The 18,321-nt window shown below is 59.2% G+C and overlaps 4 protein-coding genes across 11 annotated transcripts in view; 2 read left to right on the top strand and 2 right to left on the bottom strand.

The window, feature by feature from the left end:
- Positions 1-3,247, bottom strand: part of COL11A2 (collagen type XI alpha 2 chain) — a 29,708-nt gene extending 26,461 nt beyond the window's left edge. For all 5 annotated transcript variants that reach the window (XM_040249147.1, XM_040249149.1, XM_040249148.1 and 2 more), the window contains exons 1-2: positions 2,957-3,247; positions 73-222 (exon numbers count right to left, since the gene is read on the bottom strand). In XM_040249147.1, the coding sequence (XP_040105081.1) occupies positions 73-222; positions 2,957-3,038 (232 nt within the window). In that variant the 5' untranslated portion in view covers positions 3,039-3,247. The remainder of the gene's footprint in view (positions 1-72; positions 223-2,956) is intronic.
- Positions 3,248-4,423: 1,176 nt separating this feature from the next.
- Positions 4,424-11,235, bottom strand: RXRB (retinoid X receptor beta). Of its 2 annotated transcripts, none has more exons than XM_040249142.1 (10): positions 10,781-11,235; positions 9,875-10,122; positions 9,222-9,378; positions 8,700-8,879; positions 7,422-7,594; positions 6,738-6,867; positions 6,396-6,528; positions 6,189-6,292; positions 5,765-5,870; positions 4,424-5,654 (listed from the first exon to the last, which is right to left on the bottom strand). In XM_040249142.1, the coding sequence occupies exons 1-10, from the start codon at positions 11,010-11,012 to the stop codon at positions 5,507-5,509; spliced, it is 1,611 nt and encodes a 536-aa protein (XP_040105076.1). In that variant the 5' UTR covers positions 11,013-11,235; the 3' UTR covers positions 4,424-5,506. The 2 variants fall into 2 exon arrangements, with proteins under 2 accessions (XP_040105076.1, XP_040105077.1); XM_040249143.1 differs by having other exon boundaries at positions 6,189-6,280.
- Positions 11,236-11,332: 97 nt separating this feature from the next.
- SLC39A7 (solute carrier family 39 member 7) lies at positions 11,333-15,405 on the top strand. The gene is made up of 8 exons (XM_040249144.1): positions 11,333-11,476; positions 11,784-12,198; positions 12,288-12,456; positions 12,614-12,667; positions 12,801-12,965; positions 13,117-13,257; positions 13,464-13,660; positions 14,549-15,405. Exons 2-8 carry the CDS (start codon positions 11,788-11,790, stop codon positions 14,819-14,821), a joined length of 1,410 nt encoding a protein of 469 aa, XP_040105078.1. The 5' UTR covers positions 11,333-11,476; positions 11,784-11,787; the 3' UTR covers positions 14,822-15,405.
- A 186-nt stretch (positions 15,406-15,591) lies between these two features.
- HSD17B8 (hydroxysteroid 17-beta dehydrogenase 8) lies at positions 15,592-17,664 on the top strand. 3 transcript variants are annotated; one of them, XR_005722647.1, is made up of 9 exons: positions 15,592-15,670; positions 15,826-16,043; positions 16,153-16,269; positions 16,382-16,495; positions 16,577-16,662; positions 16,755-16,839; positions 17,001-17,077; positions 17,204-17,278; positions 17,472-17,489. XR_005722647.1 is itself a non-coding variant. In XM_040249146.1 (9 exons), the coding sequence occupies exons 1-9, from the start codon at positions 15,625-15,627 to the stop codon at positions 17,486-17,488; spliced, it is 780 nt and encodes a 259-aa protein (XP_040105080.1). In that variant the 5' UTR covers positions 15,592-15,624; the 3' UTR covers positions 17,489-17,664. The 3 variants fall into 3 exon arrangements, 2 of the variants coding, with proteins under 2 accessions (XP_040105080.1, XP_040105079.1); XM_040249146.1 differs by having other exon boundaries at positions 16,382-16,474; positions 17,001-17,043; positions 17,472-17,664; XM_040249145.1 differs by having other exon boundaries at positions 17,001-17,043; positions 17,472-17,664.
- The last annotated feature ends 657 nt before the right edge of the window (positions 17,665-18,321 follow it).

Raw genomic sequence — 18,321 nt, 5'->3', positions numbered from 1 at the left:
ACCCCTTTCCCCCTGACCCCACCCCCCATGGCCTCACCCACGGCTCTCCCTGCTCCGGCAGGTCACCCATACCTGGAAAGAGCTGACGGGTGGGTGCACTGAGCTGGGCGGGTCGGGACACTCGGTAGGCCACATCAGCTGGACAGATGCCTCTCGACCTCCGGACACCGTCAGGGAGGGCGGGGAACCTCAGGGCCCGAAGCACGTCCACGGGGGCTGTACCTGGGAGAGTTTGCGAGGCTCAGGGGAAGGCGCGCACTCCCAGTGGGGCACGCACAGGGGACTTTGCGGGTCTAGAGATCAGGTTCCTGGGGCTCAAACTCCCTGCAGGATATAAGTCACCTCGCCCTTCCATGCTTCAGAACAGAGCATGCATGGATGGGAAACAAAGTCACCTGGAAAAAGGCATCGCTGGGCCTGCACTCAGCTCCATGCCCACCACCACCCCTCCTCCCAGCCTCAGCCTCTGTCACGCCCTCCCTGTCTCCATCTCTCAGCCTATGAATCTCTATTCTGTCTGTCTTTTTTTTTTTTTAAAGAAAACCCGAGTAACTATTTTAATCATTTATTATTTACTTTCTGGCTGTGCTGCTTGGCATGTAGGACCCTATTGGCCCAGTGGGGATCGAACCCATGCCCCTTAACTACGGGACCACCAGGGAAGTCTCTCTATTCATCTCTCTCTTCCAACTCTCCACCTGCCTCCCCTTCACGTGCTGTCTCTCTGACTTTGTTGGTCTCTCCCTCCCTGGCTCTTCCGTCTTCCTCCGCTTCCCTCACCCTCTACCCGTCTTTTCCTTTCTCCAGCTCATCCTTCCTCTCGGTCTCTGGGTCTCTGGCCTCTGTCCAGTGTCTCCAGCATAAACAACATCTGGGCAAGCCATCACCCTGGGCACAGGAGGGGCTGGGGGCCACCAGGGAGGGAGTAGACAGGCAGCTCTATGGAGAGGGGGCATCAAGCTGCTGAAGGCCCCGTGTTTGGGGGAGACGGGGGCCACTCTGACCATGCAGAGAAAGGAGATACAAGAAGGAGCCAGCCCCGGAGCCAGTGCCCCTGGCTGGGGAGATGGGCTGGGGGGCTGGGGCAAGCGGGGAGCCTGAAGCTGCCACGCAGAGCCGGAGCAGATCCAGGGCCCAGAGCCAGACATCTGTGGATCCCATCAGAGTCCTCTGCCCAAAACCCGGGCAAGCTCCCCACACCTGGAACTTCGACCCTGCCCCACCACCCACGCCACCAGTGGCCCAAAGATTCTAGAGCCAGGCCACCAGCCCTGTCTGCCTAGAACTTGGCTTCCGAGGGCTCAAACTCCCCAGGAGACAGAGGTTGCCTCTTTCTCCCTCACTCCCCCAAACACACGCTGCTCACACCATCAGTTCCAGATTGGAAGAAAACCAAAGAAAGTTCCAGCAAAACTTTCAGAGAAGTGTGGGGCAGGGCAGGGGCCAGAGAGATCAGGAGCGCAGAGCTGGGTGGGGTGGGTGAGGTGAGGCGGGCAGGCAGAGAAAAGGCCCTTTGAGTCCAGAAGCCGGGAAACCACGGCCTTGCCCCCTCCCACCTCCCTGCCCTAGCCTGGCCCCCGTGTGTGGCAGCTCCGCAAACATCAACACACAAGGGCCGCTTTGAGAGACGAAGGGTAAGTAAGACATTGACACAGAGACTCACAGAGACCCCAGGCCAAGGAGACCTCAGGGGCCCCCACCCTCTACCAAACCCCAGGAGAGTCCAGCTCAACCCTATAGACGGCCTAGCCACAGGTCTGCCCACCTGGCTTTCTACTTCAAGTCACATAGGGGGCCCCTGGCTCTGGCCTCAGTCTGCCCCAGTCTCCCCACTGGTGACCCCCATCACCCCCACCACTCTGCCTGGTTCTGATGAATTCCACACTAACCCACTTCCCTCCAGAGTCCCACCTCTACCCACTCAGCCCCCAAATAAGAGACAGTCATCTCAGCCACCTCCCTGCCTCCATGTTAAAGGATCCCTTTTCTCCCTAAAAAAGACTCCTAGCATCTACAGACACCCCTACTTCAATTTTCTGTCCCTGAGCTCCTCCTGTCTTGAAAGTTCTTCCTTCCATAATCTAATCTAAATCCTTGATGCTGCTTTTCTGACCAGAAGAAATAAATAGTCAAGTTATATACAGATCAGTCTCCAGGGTTTGGGGTGAGGGGGCTTATTCCAGTCTGCCTACTACCCAGGTACTCTCAGCCTCCTCCTCGCCCACATCAAACCCCCTTTCCCCAGAGCCAGGACTTCTGGATCCTGGGGGAAAGAAGGAAAAGGTTGGGATTGTGGAGGCCAGGGTCCCAGGGGAGCCTGGCTGGGCAGAGGGGGAGGGGCAGGGCAGGAATGCAGAGAGTTGGCTCCCGCCTCAGACACCTGATCCTGGCCTGTCCAGCGGCCGTCCTGTTGGCAGTCAGCCCCACGGCTCCCCAGAGCCAGCCGCGTGGCAAGATCGAGGGCACGGAGGGGGAAGGGGATCCTGTCCGGGGAGCCAGTGAGACAAACAGTCCAGGCATCCCTTCTTTACCTACCCACCGGGCTCTGTTCTGACCCAAGGATGCTCACCCTCTCACCCCAAAGATGTGGAGAGAAAGAAGACAGACATGCACCTCCCATCCATCAACACTCGCATCTGCCCCTGACTCCAGCACCTGGCTGGACCACAATGGCCCTGCTGGAGTACCCCAGCATCCAGTCCCACTCATGTGACCTTCCACCATTCAGCCTTACCTGCCCTCCCCTGGTCACTTCAGAGAAGAAAACAAATCTCCATTCTGGCTCCAAGGGACCCAGGTGTCCTGCCCTCCAGCCTGGACACTTGACCGCCCCAAATCCCATTCTCAGACCCAGAAGCGTCCCCTCCTCGTCCCTAGGTATCCGCTGTCCCCTGTACCGAGGACATGCGGACCTCCAGCCTGATTCCGATGACCCAGGCGTTGGGACTCCGCTTACCTGCCCAGGTGGGGGTGGCGCTCAGCCCCAGCAACAGCGGCACCAGCAGGAGGAGGTGATGGCAGCGGCTGCACCGCTCCATGGCTGGCGCCCAGAAGGCCCGGTCCCGGGGACCAGGGGATGCTGGCGGCTCTGGACACCCTGAGGCTGCAAGAGAGAGCAAGGACGCCGGGCTCCTGGGGAAGTCGGAGGCTGCCGGGTGGCGACGGCTCTCAGGGACTCAGCTCCATGCAGTGGGGCGCCGTCGGGGCTCCAGCGCTGTTCCCTCCTCGGTGGCCGCCGCTCCTGTGTGTCCCCGGCCACCCCAGCAGCCCAGAGCCCCCAGCTCGCTCCCGCCCCCGGCCCAGCCCCCGCCTCCAACCGCCCGCCCACAGCCACCGAGGGAAACCCCACCCCCGATCTCCACCTGGTTGGGGGGGGCGCGAACGGGAACCCTCCCTCGCGGCCCTCGGGCTGCTCTCCTCTGCTTCTCGCAGGGACTCAGTGGCCTGTACCTTAGGATGCTCTTTGCGGGGAACCCCAATATCTCTTCCCCAGTCTATTTTGGGAGGACCCAGAGGTCCAGTCACAAGACCCCTCCCCTGCTCCTCCCCCTTAGAAACCCAGAGCCCCCTTTCAGCAGAGTCCAGGGTGGGATGTAGTGGGAGGGGAGAGGCGGGCCCGGGGGTCGCTACCTCCCCTCACCCCATCGGGTCTCCATAATTATTTCCCCTCAGCCCGGCCCGCCCGCTGTAATTACAGAGCCCGGCCCGGAGCGGAGTATTTATAGACACCGCTATAGATAGCGACTGCGGACCTGCAACCCGACGGCCGCGGGGAGCGTGGGGGGGGGGTTGTTGGGGGGGGGCGGGGGGGCGCTAGAGGGGAGGCCAGAGACTGGACAGACGCACACACAGGCTGATCGGGTCCCAAGGGATGGAGGGGGGGGCACCACGTAAGGGCGTCCTGGAGCCCAGGTGGAGAGGCATCCAGTCGGGGAGGGGGGCGGGGGGGGGGGGCCCCGCGGGTTGGCAGAGTCCGGGAGTCGGGGTCACTCGGGGACGAGGCCGCCTCCAGGCGGGCAACGCCGGAGAAGGCCGCGGCGCTCCGCGCCCAGGGCGCCCCCACGGGCGGGCACGGCGCCGGGTCTGCCCGGAGCCCGTGGCGCGGCCGGAGGGCCGCCCGGACCGAGCCGAGGCGCCGCCGCCCGCTGGCGCTGGGAGGGCGCCGGCGAACAAGGCGCCTTTGAGAGCCGGCCGCCCTCCTCCACAGCCGCCCCGCCCCGGCCCGGCGCACCCTCGGCCCCCTCCCTCACCACAAAGCGCGCCTTGTGTCCCCCCCCTCACCACCCTACCCCGCCCCCCCCAGCCTCCCAGCCCCAAGGAACTACGGCGGCAGCCGCAGCGTCCAGGGAGTGCGCCCCACCGGATACCCTCCCACCCGCGACCGGGGCGGTGCTCCTCCCCACCCCCAAGACAGTCACCTCAGTCCAGAAAACAGCGATTTTAATTTGAAAGCGATTTTATGTGAGTGAAAGATCGGGGAAGGGAACCCTGGAGACAAGAGCCTCAGGGCAGAAGTCATGCAGCCCAGCACCTCCCCTCCGCAGGCCGGCCATCTCCCCTCAATCAGGCCAGGACACTCAGTGTCCCAGGCTCTGCCGGGTGAGCCCGGGGCTGCAGGGGGAGCTGAGATGGGAAAGGGCTGAGGACTACTCACCACCCCGGCCCTGACCTCAGCCCAGGCCCCTTCCCCAACACAGACAGAAGAGCCGCAGAGAACCCAGAGCACCCCAGGCTCTGCCTTTCCCAGACACCACCTCCACCACTGGCATCTCTTAGTCAACCTGGGGAAGTACAGTACTTCTTTGAGTCTAACTGCAAGTCTCTGTCCTCGAGAAAATTAAAAATAGCAGATGGGTTCCCACCACCCCTTCACCACCACCACCACCACCTTTCTCTGCAGCCCCGGGCTCACCCCGTAGAGCCTGGGACCTTCTGACTGCCGGAGGTGGGGAAGTGTGAGACGGGACTCTGGCCAGGAGACAGTGACAGGGTCCCCTCCTTCCAGAGAAGCCCCCATCTGCCAGGCTGGGTTAGAGGAAGGCCTGGCAGAGCTTTCCTCCCATGTCCATCAGTTTGGGGGGCCTGCCCCCCAATATCCATCTCTGTGGGAGTTCTTTCCATTCTTCGGATGGGGATGCCGAGTGAGGCAAGACGACGAGCAGCAAGGACCTGGGAACAAGGCTGGGGCTTTGTGCTGGGGGAGGAGAGGCCACTCCAGGCTGGAGTTCTGAAAGCCCCCCAGACCGTGGCAGAGCCAGACAAACTTGGAGACTCAAGGCCGCCGCAGGGAGAGGCCCACCAGTGGTCTGGGTCCCTCTGACTTGGGACCTCAAGCAAACCCTTGCAGGGTTTAGGGACACCCCCTGGAGGCATCAGTTCTGCCCTGTGCTCCTCCATCCCATCAAGATTCTAGGAACACAGTCCCTCCCCACCCTGCCCCAAGGCCCAGAGTCCCTTGCTGCTGTGCTCTCCCCCAGCGAGAGGAACAGCACGTCTGCGTGTGGGCTCAGGCCAGCTGGTGTGGAGCCTCAAGCATCTCCATGAGGAAGGTGTCGATGGGGGTGTCGCCGATGAGCTTGAAGAAAAACAGATGCTCTAGACACTTAAGGCCTATGGACCTGAGAGCAGGAAGACGCAGCAGCAGCTTGGCAAACCTGAGGGCATGGGAGATGCTGTGTAAGAGCTGGGGCCACGTGGGCCCTGAACACGCCCTGGTGGCACCCCCACCCCGGTGCGGGCCTGGGGCCCCTCAGCGCCGTCTCACCGGCCCTGTTGCTCAGGGTACTTCTGTTTGCAGTAGGTCTCCAGGGACGCATATACTTTCTCTCGCAGGACCTCGACCTCGCTGGGGTTGGAGAGGCCCTTGGCATCTGGGATGGCAGGAAGAGAGGAGGAAGAGGAAAGAAGACCAATCAAACCAGGACAAATGAGGAGACATGGCCCACACGATGTTCCTTCTGGGCACCACCTACACACCCTTCACCAAATGCCTGGCCAGGGAAGCGGAGCGCAAAGGGTCTGGGGGATGGGATCGAAAAGGGAATGTTTTTCAACGAATGTGGGTTCCTCTTGGTCAGCTGGGAGATTTCTAGGTTGAGGGGGGCAGCTGGGTAACTGAGGAGTCTCCGAAGAAGAGGCGGCTGCAAGGCTGCCTGGGTCTTGAGGAACAGGGGCAGCCCTCCTCTTACCTGGATTGAACAGAATGATTGCCCGCAGGCAGCCAAGTTCTGTCTTGTCCATCCTCATGTCCCGCATTTTGGACACTAGCTCTGTCAGCACCCTGGAGAGGGACCTGCAGGTCACTCAAAGGTCACAGCTCAGCCAGCCTTGGACACGGACCAGCCTATAGCCCCGCCCCCTCGACCACCAGGCCAGCCCAGCTGAGGGCCACTGACCTATCAAAGATGGCTCCCACGCCTGCAGAATGGGCCGAGTTGCGGTGCACGTGGAGACCTGTGGCGAGGAGGATGCCATCTCGGACATCGATGGATCGGTGAGAGAAGGAGGCGATGAGCAGCTCGTTCCAGCCTGGGGGGGCAGGGGGGTGCCCACAAGGGTCAGGGGCCAGGGACGAGGCCACAGGGTGGAGAGCACATTGAAGGAAGGGGAGAAGAGGGGGTGAGGTCAACGAAACTGGCTCCCTGAAAACGCAAGGTAAGGTCACTGGGGTCCCTGAAGGTCAGGAGGTCCAAGAGGGGTCCAAAGACAAGAGGTCCGAGGGGTCCAAGGTCACTGACCTGCCCGTAGCAATATGACCTGGTCATCCAGGGGCAAGGAGGAAAAGTGGGGGATCCTCTTCGCCCACTCAACAAGTGTGAAGAGCTGTTTGTCAGCTGCCTGGCAGATGTTGGTCACAGGGTCATTTGGCTGCAGAGATGAGGGCTCAGTGTTACGGGAGGTTTGGAAGCACACTGGGAAACCCCCAACCATAAAACACTTTGGACGATTCCCTGGTGGCTCATTCAGTAAAGAATCCACCTGCAAAGCAGGAGACCCAGGTTCAATCCCTGGGTGGGGAAGATCCTCTGGAGAAGAAAATGACAACCCACTCCAGTACTCTTGCTTGGAAAATCCCATGGACAGAAGAGCCTGGTGGGCTACAGTCCATGGGGTCGCAAAGTCGGACACAACTTAGCGACTAAACCAGCACCTTATCTGCAGTCTCTTCAAGCCCCATCTGAACCCACTCCTGCTCTTCTGGCATTCAGGAAGACAACCGTTAATGTGTGACTTGCCTGTGGCTGTTTTGGGAGTGAGGACAGAGGACGCTACCATGCCCACGTCAGATGTGAGACCGTGTCTGGGGGCACTTCCAGCCCCTGGCAGTGTGAAGCGGTGGTGAGGGGAAGGGACAGGAGCGGGAGATAGCACAGACCTAGCCCACGCACCCCCCCCACCCCAGCAGGAAGGAGAGCACTCACGCTGCTGCCGCTGCCCCCAGTCCCCCCGGGACCCTCCACGCCCTGGTCACTCTTCTGCTCCACAGCAAGCTCCGCCTCCAGGATCCTGTCCACAGGCATCTCCTCGGGGGCTCCCCCGGCACCCTCCCCATCCCCGTCTTTGTCCTTCCCCCGCTGACGCTCCTCCTGCACAGCTAAGGGGGAGGGGGAAGGAGAAGAGAAAAATGGAGAGTCAGCAGCCAGCCATGAGGAGATTCCAAAGTGTCCTTAGGGCCATATCGGGGTCTCCTGGCCTAACTCAGAAGATATTTATAGAAACTGGGGAAGTCACTTGAAACCACAGCATATTTGTGGCAGTCTAGACACAGGAGTTATGAAAGAACAGATGACTACTCCAAGAAGTAAAAGAGGTGGACAGAAAAATTAGACAGAAAGCTAACATTTAAACAGAAGGCCTACTACATACGAAGAAACATGACAAGCGTGCTTTAACATTCACTCCAGTATTATACCACCCTGTGAGCTCTTGACCCCATTTTTAAAGATAACAATTTTGAGGCAGTTCATTAAAACACTTTGTCCAAGTTCACACGATACATGGCGCATCATACATCTAAACCTAAGTGTTCCTGACTGCAAATCTGGTGTTCTTCTGACTCAACCAAGCGGCAGCAGAAGGTGCACTGGGCCTGGATCTTCAGGGACATGGGTTCTGATCCCAGGCCTGTCACTCTTATGTTGCATGACTGGGGAAAGCCAGGCTTCAGGCTCATCTTCTCTAAAATGAGGCAGGTGACCAATGTAAACTCCCTAAAGCATCTCTCTCAGGATTTCAGAATCAGACTTAAAAGAGAGAGAAAAAAGAGGGAAAGATGTTTTGGGGGTCTTTTAGTAAAGGCTGCAGTTTAAGAGAGCACAGTCCCAGAGTCTGGAGAAGCCAACACAGATACCACGGAGGCAAGAGGCCAGAGTGGAAGGCGGGCTCAAAGAGAAGAAAAGCTAATCCGGTTAGAGAGGGAGAGCTAGAGAAACCATCCTGGGGAAGGAAAAGTGATCCTAGCACCAGCCCGGGGTGAGGGGGTGGGTGGTGGTCAGAGGTTCAGGCCCGAATGGCAGAACCATTAAGAAGGAAACTCAAGGGACCAGATCAGGGTACCAGGGAGGAGAGCGGATGTGCATGGGAGAGAGGAATGAAACAGCGCCCTCTGGAGGAGAGAGAGAGGCCCCGCCTTCCAGAGAGGGCGGTCCCGGAACTGCTCCCTCCCCTCCTCCCACAGGGCACAAGGGGAGGCCCCTTACCCTCCCTCTTCATGCCAGTAGCCAGGCACTTCTGGTAGCGGCAGTACTGACAGCGGTTCCGCTGGCGCTTGTCCACCGTGCAGTCCTTGTTGTCCCGGCAAGAGTAGGTCAGGTCCTTACGGATGGTGCGCTTGAAGAAGCCTTTGCAGCCCTCGCAGCTGTAAACCCCGTAGTGTTTGCCTGTGAGACGAGGAAGGGCAGTGAGACTGCACGTACACCCTGGGCCACGAAGGCTCCCGTCCACCTCCTCCTGCCCACCCTACCCCCATCAAACTTAGCGAACCAGGACGTGAGGGATGATATAGTTCCATTCTTCTCAGGGTTCAAAAACCCCAGACCAGTCCCCTCCCCCCTCTGACCAACCTCCCACCCCAAATCTAAGCCGGAGGTTCCTCAATTCTCATCACGCCTCTCCCAGTTCACTAGCTCAAACAAAACCTCATGAGCCCCTGGGAATCCCCCAGATGATGGTACGTGGTACACATACTCTCTTCCTCCCTGCTAGTCCTCTGAGCCCCATACCTGAGCTTCGGTCCCCGCAGATTGCACATAGCCGTTTGCCAGCCCCAGGGCCACCTGGAGGGGGTGGACAGTGCAGGCCCCGGACCCCTAAGACTGGTGGCTTCACATCTTCAGGGGGGCCAGACCCACCCCCAGGGAGCGACACTGTTGAGTTAATCTGGGATGGGGGAAATAGGGAAGTCACAGGGAGACTCATTGGGAAGGATAATCTCTCAGAGGGGACGGACATCATTCTCTACCACCTACGCAGGGCCCTGCACTGCAAGTTACAAAGAACACTACGCTGCAGTGCCTGGGAAGGGCCACCCCTGGAGCACAACCCCGAAGAGAGGAGACATAACGGTCCCCTGAAATTGTGCAACACAGTGGCCCCAAAGGGCTTTTATCTTAGAAGGGCAGATGGGACCAAAAAGGCGAAAAAAATCACTGATAGACAAAATCAAGAATAATAGGTTCTTTTATAGTACTGGGGAAGAGGCGTGCACTGAAAGTTCAGTGGCACCACAGGAAGAGCCAGGGGTTTCACAAGGACCACAAGCTTGCCAAGACTAGAAGTTCAGTGGACCAGGGAAGTTCATACAAAGATCTGGGGTCAGGAGGAAAACAGGGGAAACGAAAGTGGAGAGGCAGTTAAGTGGGTCACAACCTCTCACCTGGGGACTGCTGACAGGCCCGGAGAATCCTGGGGGAGCTGGAGGGGGGAGGCCGGGGGACCCCATGGAAGAGCTGATAACCGGGAAGGGGGAGCCCAGTGGTGGGGGTGGCATCGAGGGTGGGGGTGGAGCCCCAGAACCTCCAAGGGTCGCAGCTGCTGAAGGGGGCAAGGGTGGTCCGGGAGGAGAAGGGGGAGCGGCCCCCTGGGGAAGGGGATTTGGGGAGGAACTGTCTGGGCTCCGCGAGTCTGGGGGGTGAGGGAGGGTACACACAGGTACAGACACACAGAGACAGGAGAGACAAAAAGAGAAAATGAGTCTTGCATAGCCCAACGGGAGACTTCCATTCTTTCTCTCTGATTTCCCCACCGCGTCCCCATCCCACCCGTTCCCAAGTCCAGAGGCAGCCTACTGCCAAACAAGGGCTGAAGCCCTAATCGTGGTGGGAGGAGGGGGCTGATAAACGAGAGGAGGAGAGCTGAAGGGAGGCAAGCTCCAAGTAGTGAATTTGGCCACCCCAGGCCGGAGGCGTCTCGTGTGGGTGGGGCAGCACGTGGGGGGAACCCGCCAGCCTCTGCACTCCCAGCTCGCCGCCCGAACGTGCAGGGGAGAGAGACCCCGCCGAGGGCGCGGAACTCGCCTCCCAACGTCCAGGGTCCTCAGGCTCGAGGACCGGGGCCCTGCGCCGGGGACCGCGGGGGAGCCGGGCCTCCGGCGGCCGCCGCTGGGAGAGCGGAAGCGCCCCCTGGCCGCCCCGCCCCGGGGGCAGGGCACTGCGGCCCCCGGGAGGAGGGGACGCGTGTTTACAAACAAGGGGGCGGGGGCGCCCAGGAGAGCGCCCGGGAGGGGGAAGGGGCCGCCGGTGTCGGGGTCTCGGCGCCCGGGCCCGTCTGCGGGCTCACTCACCCCGCCCGCTGTCGCCCATCCCGTCCCGTCCAGCCTCCCCCGGCTCCGGCTCCGGGGCTTGCTGTCCTCCGGCCGCCGCCGCCGCCGCCGCCGCCGCGGGATCCAGCCAGGGCCGCCGCCGCCGCCACCGGGACGCGACCCCACAATGCATTTCTTTTCGCACCCCCACCGGCCCACACTGCCCTGCGGCATGCCGCTGGGGGAGGAAGGGCGGGCGCGCAGCCCAAGACATGAATCCCGGCTGAGTGTAGGGACGCCGAGCAGCACCAGGGGTTCCCGAGGACCGCTCGGGGGGACGAGCCGAGCACTAGGAAGCCCCAGAGAAAACGACTCTGGCTTCAACCGGGTCAAACTAAGCGCTTCGCCCGGCCCTGTACCAAAATGACAGCGCCAGTGTGGCAGCCATCTTGGTATAGGCAGGAAGTCTCCGCGCTAGTTCCCGCCCCCTCGTCTAGTTGGAAACGGAGGAGGCGGTCTTCTCCCGCCTGTTAGCCAGTCTCGCCCGGCATCCCCTCAAATAACCTCCACGTCCGCGCATGCGCGCCAGGGCTGGCCCGCATCCCCGCCCCCCGGAGTGCGGCCATATTGGTAAAGGTGCTGGGACCGAGGTAGAACGGGACTCCCAAGTTATCGCGGGAGCTAGGGGCGGGACTGCCACGTCCGAGCAAACCGGGAAAGGAGAGGATCCCGGAGCCGGTGAGAATTCCCTGCTTTTCTCTACTGTCCTTTCCAGGCCCTTTTCCTCACCTTGCGGGTCATAGAGACGAGAGCCCAGAGAGTCCATAAAGTGGAGGATCGAAGCCTAGAGCGGAATCCCGGGGGCCCGGTATCAGGGAAGGGGTTCGGGATAAAGAGAGTCTCGGGAACAATGTGGGTGGGAACAGAACGGAATGGGGGAGCAGCCCATAGAAGTGGACGGTGGGCGCGGACGGAGTAAAGCGGACCCCGCATGGGTGTAGAAGTGAGGGCCAAGTGGAGTCATTGTCTCTGTCCCTCTGGTCAGCGTGATGGCCAGAGGCCTGGGGGCCCCGCGCTGGGTGGCCGTGGGACTGCTGACCTGGGCGGCCTTGGGGCTGCTAGTGGCCGGACACGGGGGTCATGGAGACCTGTACGAAGACCTGCACGAGGACTTCCACGGCCACAGCCACAGGCACTCACATGAGGATTTCCACCACGGACACAGCCATGCCCATGGCCACGGCCACACTCACGAGAGCATCTGGCATGGGCATACCCACGGTCACGACCACGGACATGCACACGAGGATTTGCACCATGGCCATAGTCACGGCCATTCCCATGAGAGCCTCCACCACCGAGGACACGGACATGACCATGAGCACAGCCATGGAGGCTATAGGGAGTCTGGGGCTCTAGGCGTCAAGCAGGACCTGGACACTGTCACCCTCTGGGCCTATGTGAGTCCCCTGGGGATGGGGCAGAGGGAGGCTGATGCTGTATTGTTGGGAAACCCCACACTTCTTAACCCCTGATTCTCCCTCACCAGGCACTGGGGGCCACGGTGCTGATCTCTGCAGCTCCATTTTTCGTCCTCTTTCTTATCCCTGTGGAGTCAAACTCCCCTCGCCACCGCTCTTTGCTCCAGATCTTGCTGAGTTTTGCTTCTGGTGGGCTCTTGGGAGATGCTTTCCTGCACCTCATTCCTCATGCTTTGGGTAAGTGATCTTTAGCTTCTACCTCAAACCTTAATGTATTTTAGTCTTTGGGCAAGACTGTTCTTTCCCCTTTGTGACCCCTGACCTTCTAATGTTCCTGCAAATACACACCCCTTGCTTGGTTCCCTCATCGGGCCTTTTCTCTCTCTTCTTCCAGAACCTCATTCTCACCACCCTCTGGAGCAGCCAGGACATGGACATTCCCACAGTGGTGAGGAAGGGGTGGGTGGAGACACGGGTTGGGGTGCTGGAGAAGGTCTATCTCTCCTGCTCTTCTCCTGTGCTTGGGGAGGAAGAGTCCAGAATCCACATCTCCCTTAAGGTCTCAATACATCTATTCCCAGGCCAGGGCCCCATTCTCTCTGTGGGACTGTGGGTCCTCAGTGGAATTGTCGCCTTTCTTGTGGTGGAGAAATTTGTGAGACATGTAAAAGGAGGACATGGACACAGTCACGGACATGGACATGCTCATGGTCACACACATGGAAGTCATGAACATGGAAGACAGGGTGAGCCCAGGAACAATTTTTCTGAAAGCCACATTGCCTACCTTTGGATCTCCTTATTTTAAGGTTCTGAAGTGGGAGGAGACTAGCCTTGTGAGGATATATTGGCAGATCTTTGTTCTCCGCTTACACCAATTCCTTTTTTCACGTACAGAGCGTTCTTCGAAGGAGAAACAGAGCTCAGAGGAAGAAGAAAAGGAGGCAGGGGCATTGAGGAAGAGGAGAGGGGGGAGTACAAGGCCCAAAGATGGGCCAGTGAGACCTCAGAACACTGAAGAGGAGAAAGCAGGGTCAGGTGAGAGCCAGGGTTCCATAGGCTTGGGCAAGAGACATAGTTGTGAATTGCTGGAAATAGTGCTGTGGGTGATGGCAGGTGTCTGGGAAATACTGGGGCTGGATATGAAGTGGTCTCTCGGGGAGATGTGATGATGGCTGATCATGGCTGGGACTAGGGGTGATGAATGCCTCTAACTGTTTCATCTTCCCTTTCTCCTGTAAAAGACCTACGTGTATCAGGGTACCTGAACTTGGCTGCTGACCTGGCACACAACTTCACGGACGGTCTAGCCATTGGTGCTTCATTTCGAGGGGGCCGGGGGCTGGGGATCCTGACCACAATGACTGTTCTGCTACATGAGGTGCCCCATGAAGTTGGAGACTTTGCCATCTTGGTCCAGTCTGGCTGCAGCAAAAAGCAGGTTGGTGATGGTGTACACCAAACATGGTTGCCTCAAGCCCTTTACCCTCTGCTCACCTAGCCCCAACCCAGGCTGCCACTCATGAGTTTGAAACAAATTGTACTACAGGCATACTTTGTTTTTTTGTGTTTCTGTATGGCACTTAGCAGATACTGCATTTTTTACAAATTTGTAGCAACACTCTGTTGAGCAAGTCTTTTGATACCTTTCTTCCAACACTGTTTGTTTACTTCACATCTGAGTCACAGTTTGGTAGTTCTTGCAACATTTCAAGCATTTTCATTATTGTTACCTTGATCTGTGATCTTCGATGTTACTATAGCAAAAAGATTGCTGCTTGCTGAAGGCTTAGGTGATGGTTAGCCTTTTTTAATCGGTAGAGTATTTTTTAATTAAGCTCTTACATTGTAGGTATAATGCTACTGCACACTTACAGGATAGTGTAAACATAACTTACATGCACTGGGAAACTAAACCATTCATGTGACTTGCTTTATTGTGATGGTCTGGGACTGAACTCACAGTATTTCTGAGGTGTGCCTGTATTGGTGGCAGTGGATCCTCTAGTAGTGAAAAGGAGGAAGTTATGTTTGTCTTGCAGTTCAGTAGTTCTTGAGCTGTGATCCAGAAACCATCTGAATAGTATAGGGGTCTTTCACACTGTGCCCCCTCCTGTGACCTGTTGAGTCAGAAGGTCTGTGGAAAGGGAACTCTTGTTCTAAGATCTTTCAGAAAGTGTCTATTCTAGGCCCCCCTCTTTTTGCTTTACTCTTTAGTTTCCAAGGACATGCACCCTATTCATGCACTCCTAGACCATTCCAGCCATGTCTAAACCACCGATAACCTTTAGATGTTGATGAGTGCCTCTCTCTCTTTTCTGCCCGCCAGGCGATGCGTCTACAACTACTGACGGCAGTAGGGGCACTGGCAGGCACAGCCTGTGCCCTTCTAACTGAAGGAGGGGCAGTGGGCAGTGAAGTTGCAGGCGGCGCAGGTCCTGGCTGGATTCTGCCATTCACTGCTGGTGGCTTTATCTATGTAGCAACGGTGTCGGTGTTGCCTGAGCTGTTGAGGGAGGCATCACCATTGCAGTCACTTCTGGAGGTGCTGGGGCTGTTGGGAGGAGTTGTCATGATGGTGTTGATTGCCCATCTCGAGTGAGAGATGGGGTAAACCAGCCCCAAACCTCTAGCCTCTAAGCCCTCCAGGTCAGGGGTCTGTGGAGGCTGGGGGTCCTGGCCTAGGACATCTGCCAAAGGAGAGTTGTATCCTAGGGAAATGGTGACTTTGGCTTGAGGGCTGTCAAGATCTGGCAGTCATGCAGGGGCTGCAGAGGTGAGGATGACGCCCAGAGGGACCATAGTGTTGGGCACGTGCTGACCATGTTGCTGGGTTTGAGGACTGGAGCCAGAAGGCGGAAAGAGAGGAGTCCTGGCAGCCTACCCCACGTCCCCCACCCCACCTGTTCACAGAGGACCAAGCCGCCACACACAGGCTTCTCCAGGGGCCCCCTCCCTCTCTCCCGCCCGGTGGTGGAGGCTCCAGGGAAGACCAGAGCCCTCCACAAAGGGAGGAGCAGAAGTCGGGGATAAACGTCAATCGTGTGACCTGATTTGGGAGTGATTGGGGGGTGGGGCGGGAATGGCTACTTGCTAATCTCATGGCCTGATGTTTTTGTTTCTATTCTTTTATATTACTTTGAATAGAGGAGGGGTGGGGACCGGAAATAAAACCCTCGGACCTTGCGTTCCACGCGCAGTCTTTGTCTTTTTCGGGGGGTTGGGGCCCCCTTGCCTCGGCTCCCCAGGCCCCCCAGCAGCGGCGCCTGGTCTCGCCCCCGCGGCTGGGGGCCGGCCCCGCCTGTGGCCGCCCGCCGGGCTTCGATTGGCTCGGCTCCGCGCTAGCCGCGCCCCCTCTGCGCTCGGAGTGGCCCAGCGTGGGGCCCCGCCCGGCCGCCGGCCGTCATGGCGACTCCGCTCCGATTGCGCTCCGCGTTGGCCCTGGTTACAGGTGGGGGGTCCTCTCCAGGGCGGGTTGGGGTGCCACAGTGACGTCCGGGGCGCGCCGTCGGGCTGCGCAGTCGCCCTGATCTCCGGCCCGGGTCTCACTACCTCTGCGCCCCGCTGACCTCTGACCCCGCGCCCGCTTGTCCTCTCCCGTCCCAGGTGCGGGCGGCGGCATCGGCCGCGCCGTCAGCGTGCGCCTCGCCGCCGAGGGGGCCGCCGTAGCCGCTTGCGACCTGGACGGGGCCGCGGCGCGGGAGACGGTGCAGCTGCTGGGAGGGCCGGGGAGCGAGGAGGGGGCGCCCCGCGGAGCCCACGCCGCCTTCCAGGCTGACGTGTCCGAGGCAGGGGCCGCCAGGCGCCTGCTGGAGCAAGTGCAGGTGAAAGCCAGACGCCCTCGCCCCTTTAAAGCCCTATAACATTGCCTCCACGGCCCTCGGCTCTACACGGTTTCTCGGTGTGTAACCCCCGCCCCACCCCCCACCACAGGCCTGCTTTTCTCGCCCGCCGTCTGTCGTTGTGTCCTGTGCGGGCATCACCAGGGATGAATTTCTACTCCACATGTCTGAGGACAACTGGGACAAAGTCATAGCTGTCAACCTCAAGGTGGTGACCTCTGAACCCGTGACTTCTGGGTTCTCTAGCCTGGGGAGAGAGTTGGAGGACCGTCACCCCAACTGATCCTTCCTGCCTTGTGACTTTCCCGCTCCACCCACAGGGCATCTTTCTCGTCACTCAGGCGGCAGCCCAAGCCCTGGTGTCCAGCGGCTCTCCTGGCTCCATCATCAACATCAGTAGCATCATAGGCAAGGTCAGGCTGAGCTGGGAGGAGGTGAGCCAGTCAAGTGGGCACAGAGAGGAGAGCCCCTCCTTGTGACCCCTGACTCATGCCACGTCTCCGGCGCACCCATAGGTGGGGAACATGGGACAGACAAACTATGCAGCATCCAAGGCTGGAGTGATTGGGCTGACCCAGTCTGCAGCCCGGGAACTTGGACGGTTGGTCAGACGCCTGGGGGCATGTGAAAAATCAGAGGAAGGGCTCAGTGTTCAGTCCTCCCTGGAGTCAGCAGACACTCGCCTTTCCACAGACACGGGATCCGGTGCAACAGTGTCCTCCCAGGGTTCATTAGAACACCCATGACCCAGAAAGTGCCACAGAAAGTGCTGGACAAGGTAGGAGACTGTGGGTGGAGGGCAGAATGATTCAGAGGCCAGCGTCTCCAGGCTTCAGAGAGAGGCTGCTTGGGCTCAGTGCAAGGCAAACAGCAGACAGTCAACAACTACACAGGGAACCCACAAAAGAAACTTTAAGTCACATGAGTGTTTCCTTACAGGTGACTGGAATGATCCCAATGGCACATATGGGGAACCCTGAGGGTGAGCACTGAATGAAGAGACCAGAAAGTCTATGGTATCTGCGGGGGGGAGGTCTCACCAAGATTGGTATTGGGGGGAGGGGTAGGATTCTGGTGGGAGGTGACAGCTACTTTGGGTCTGTGAGAGTGAGGATTCTGCTCTCTCCCCTACACTCCCATAGATGTGGCAGATGTCGTCGCATTCTTGGCATCTGAAGACAGTGGATACATCACAGGGGCATCAGTGGAAGTCACTGGTATGAGGCCATCTTGGGGAGGAAGAGGGCAGAGAAGTCGAACCCAGACGATAGGAGAAAGCTAATGAGAGGAGTCTGGAGCCACCGAGGGGAGGGCAGGAGTTCCCAGAGGCCAGGGACAGAAGTGGGCGCCTCCCCTGCAGCCGGTGTGTCTCCACCTACACATCTGTCCAAATGTTTCTGCCCCTCCCAGGAGGTCTTTTCATGTAACTGCCTCAAGGACCCTGGACTCTGCTCACTCCCCCACTGCTCTGCTGGCCTCCTGCTGATGAGGACTCGGAGTTCCCAGGCTACAAAAGGGGTGGCTGTGTATGGCTCAGGAATGCTGAATATGGGAGGCAGGGGTGCTTGTGACCCTAATAAATTCCAAAACCTCTTCCCTGCCACCTCCGGTTCTTCTTGTGTCCAAGTCCTCAGACCCTTCCCCACCTCCCCCTCCTTTCCCTTTTGCGAAGGATTGTTCCCTTTCACTGCCTGGTCTCCCAGGGCAACCCCCGCCGCCGGGTGTGAGAGGCGAGAGTGTGTGTCACTGTGTGTGCGTGACACTCTGGGTCTTTTGGAGGGAGGGGTCTCTGCCCCACCCCCTGCCACTGATCCTGTAGCCCTAGTCCCTTCCCCCCAGTTCCCTGGGTCCTTACAGTCCCCAAGGGTGATTTGTTCATGGTCCCATCCTGGTGTCCAGTCTAGCCTTGAGAGGGGGTCTTGGAACAGGTGGCCCTCCCCCACCCCTCTCCTTTCTCTGAGTCCCCCCTCCCCTTTCTCTCCACCTTACAATAGCTGCAGCCGGCCAGGGGTCGGATGGGGGGATTAGGGGAGGGGGCCAGGATTAGGGGAGTGGGCCAGCCGATGAAAGGGGCTGGAGGAGAGCAGAAGGAAGGGAGGGGGCTGGGAGGAGGAGGAAGGGGAGGGGGTCCGCGCTAATCGACTCTGGAGCCCACATAAGGACTGGCCACGGACTGAAGGAGAGGACAGGGAAGTAGAGGGAACCGGGGGCGGGGGTGAGGGGACCCACTGCGGCCTTGCCCCAGAGACAGGCCACCCCC

This window comes from Oryx dammah, unplaced genomic scaffold (genome assembly GCF_014754425.2).
Source record: "Oryx dammah isolate SB20612 unplaced genomic scaffold, SCBI_Odam_1.1 HiC_scaffold_11, whole genome shotgun sequence".
Classification (NCBI taxonomy): Eukaryota; Metazoa; Chordata; class Mammalia; order Artiodactyla; family Bovidae; genus Oryx; species Oryx dammah.
Note: the sequence above shows the minus strand (reverse complement) of the source record. Positions and strands in the feature narration are given on the sequence as shown.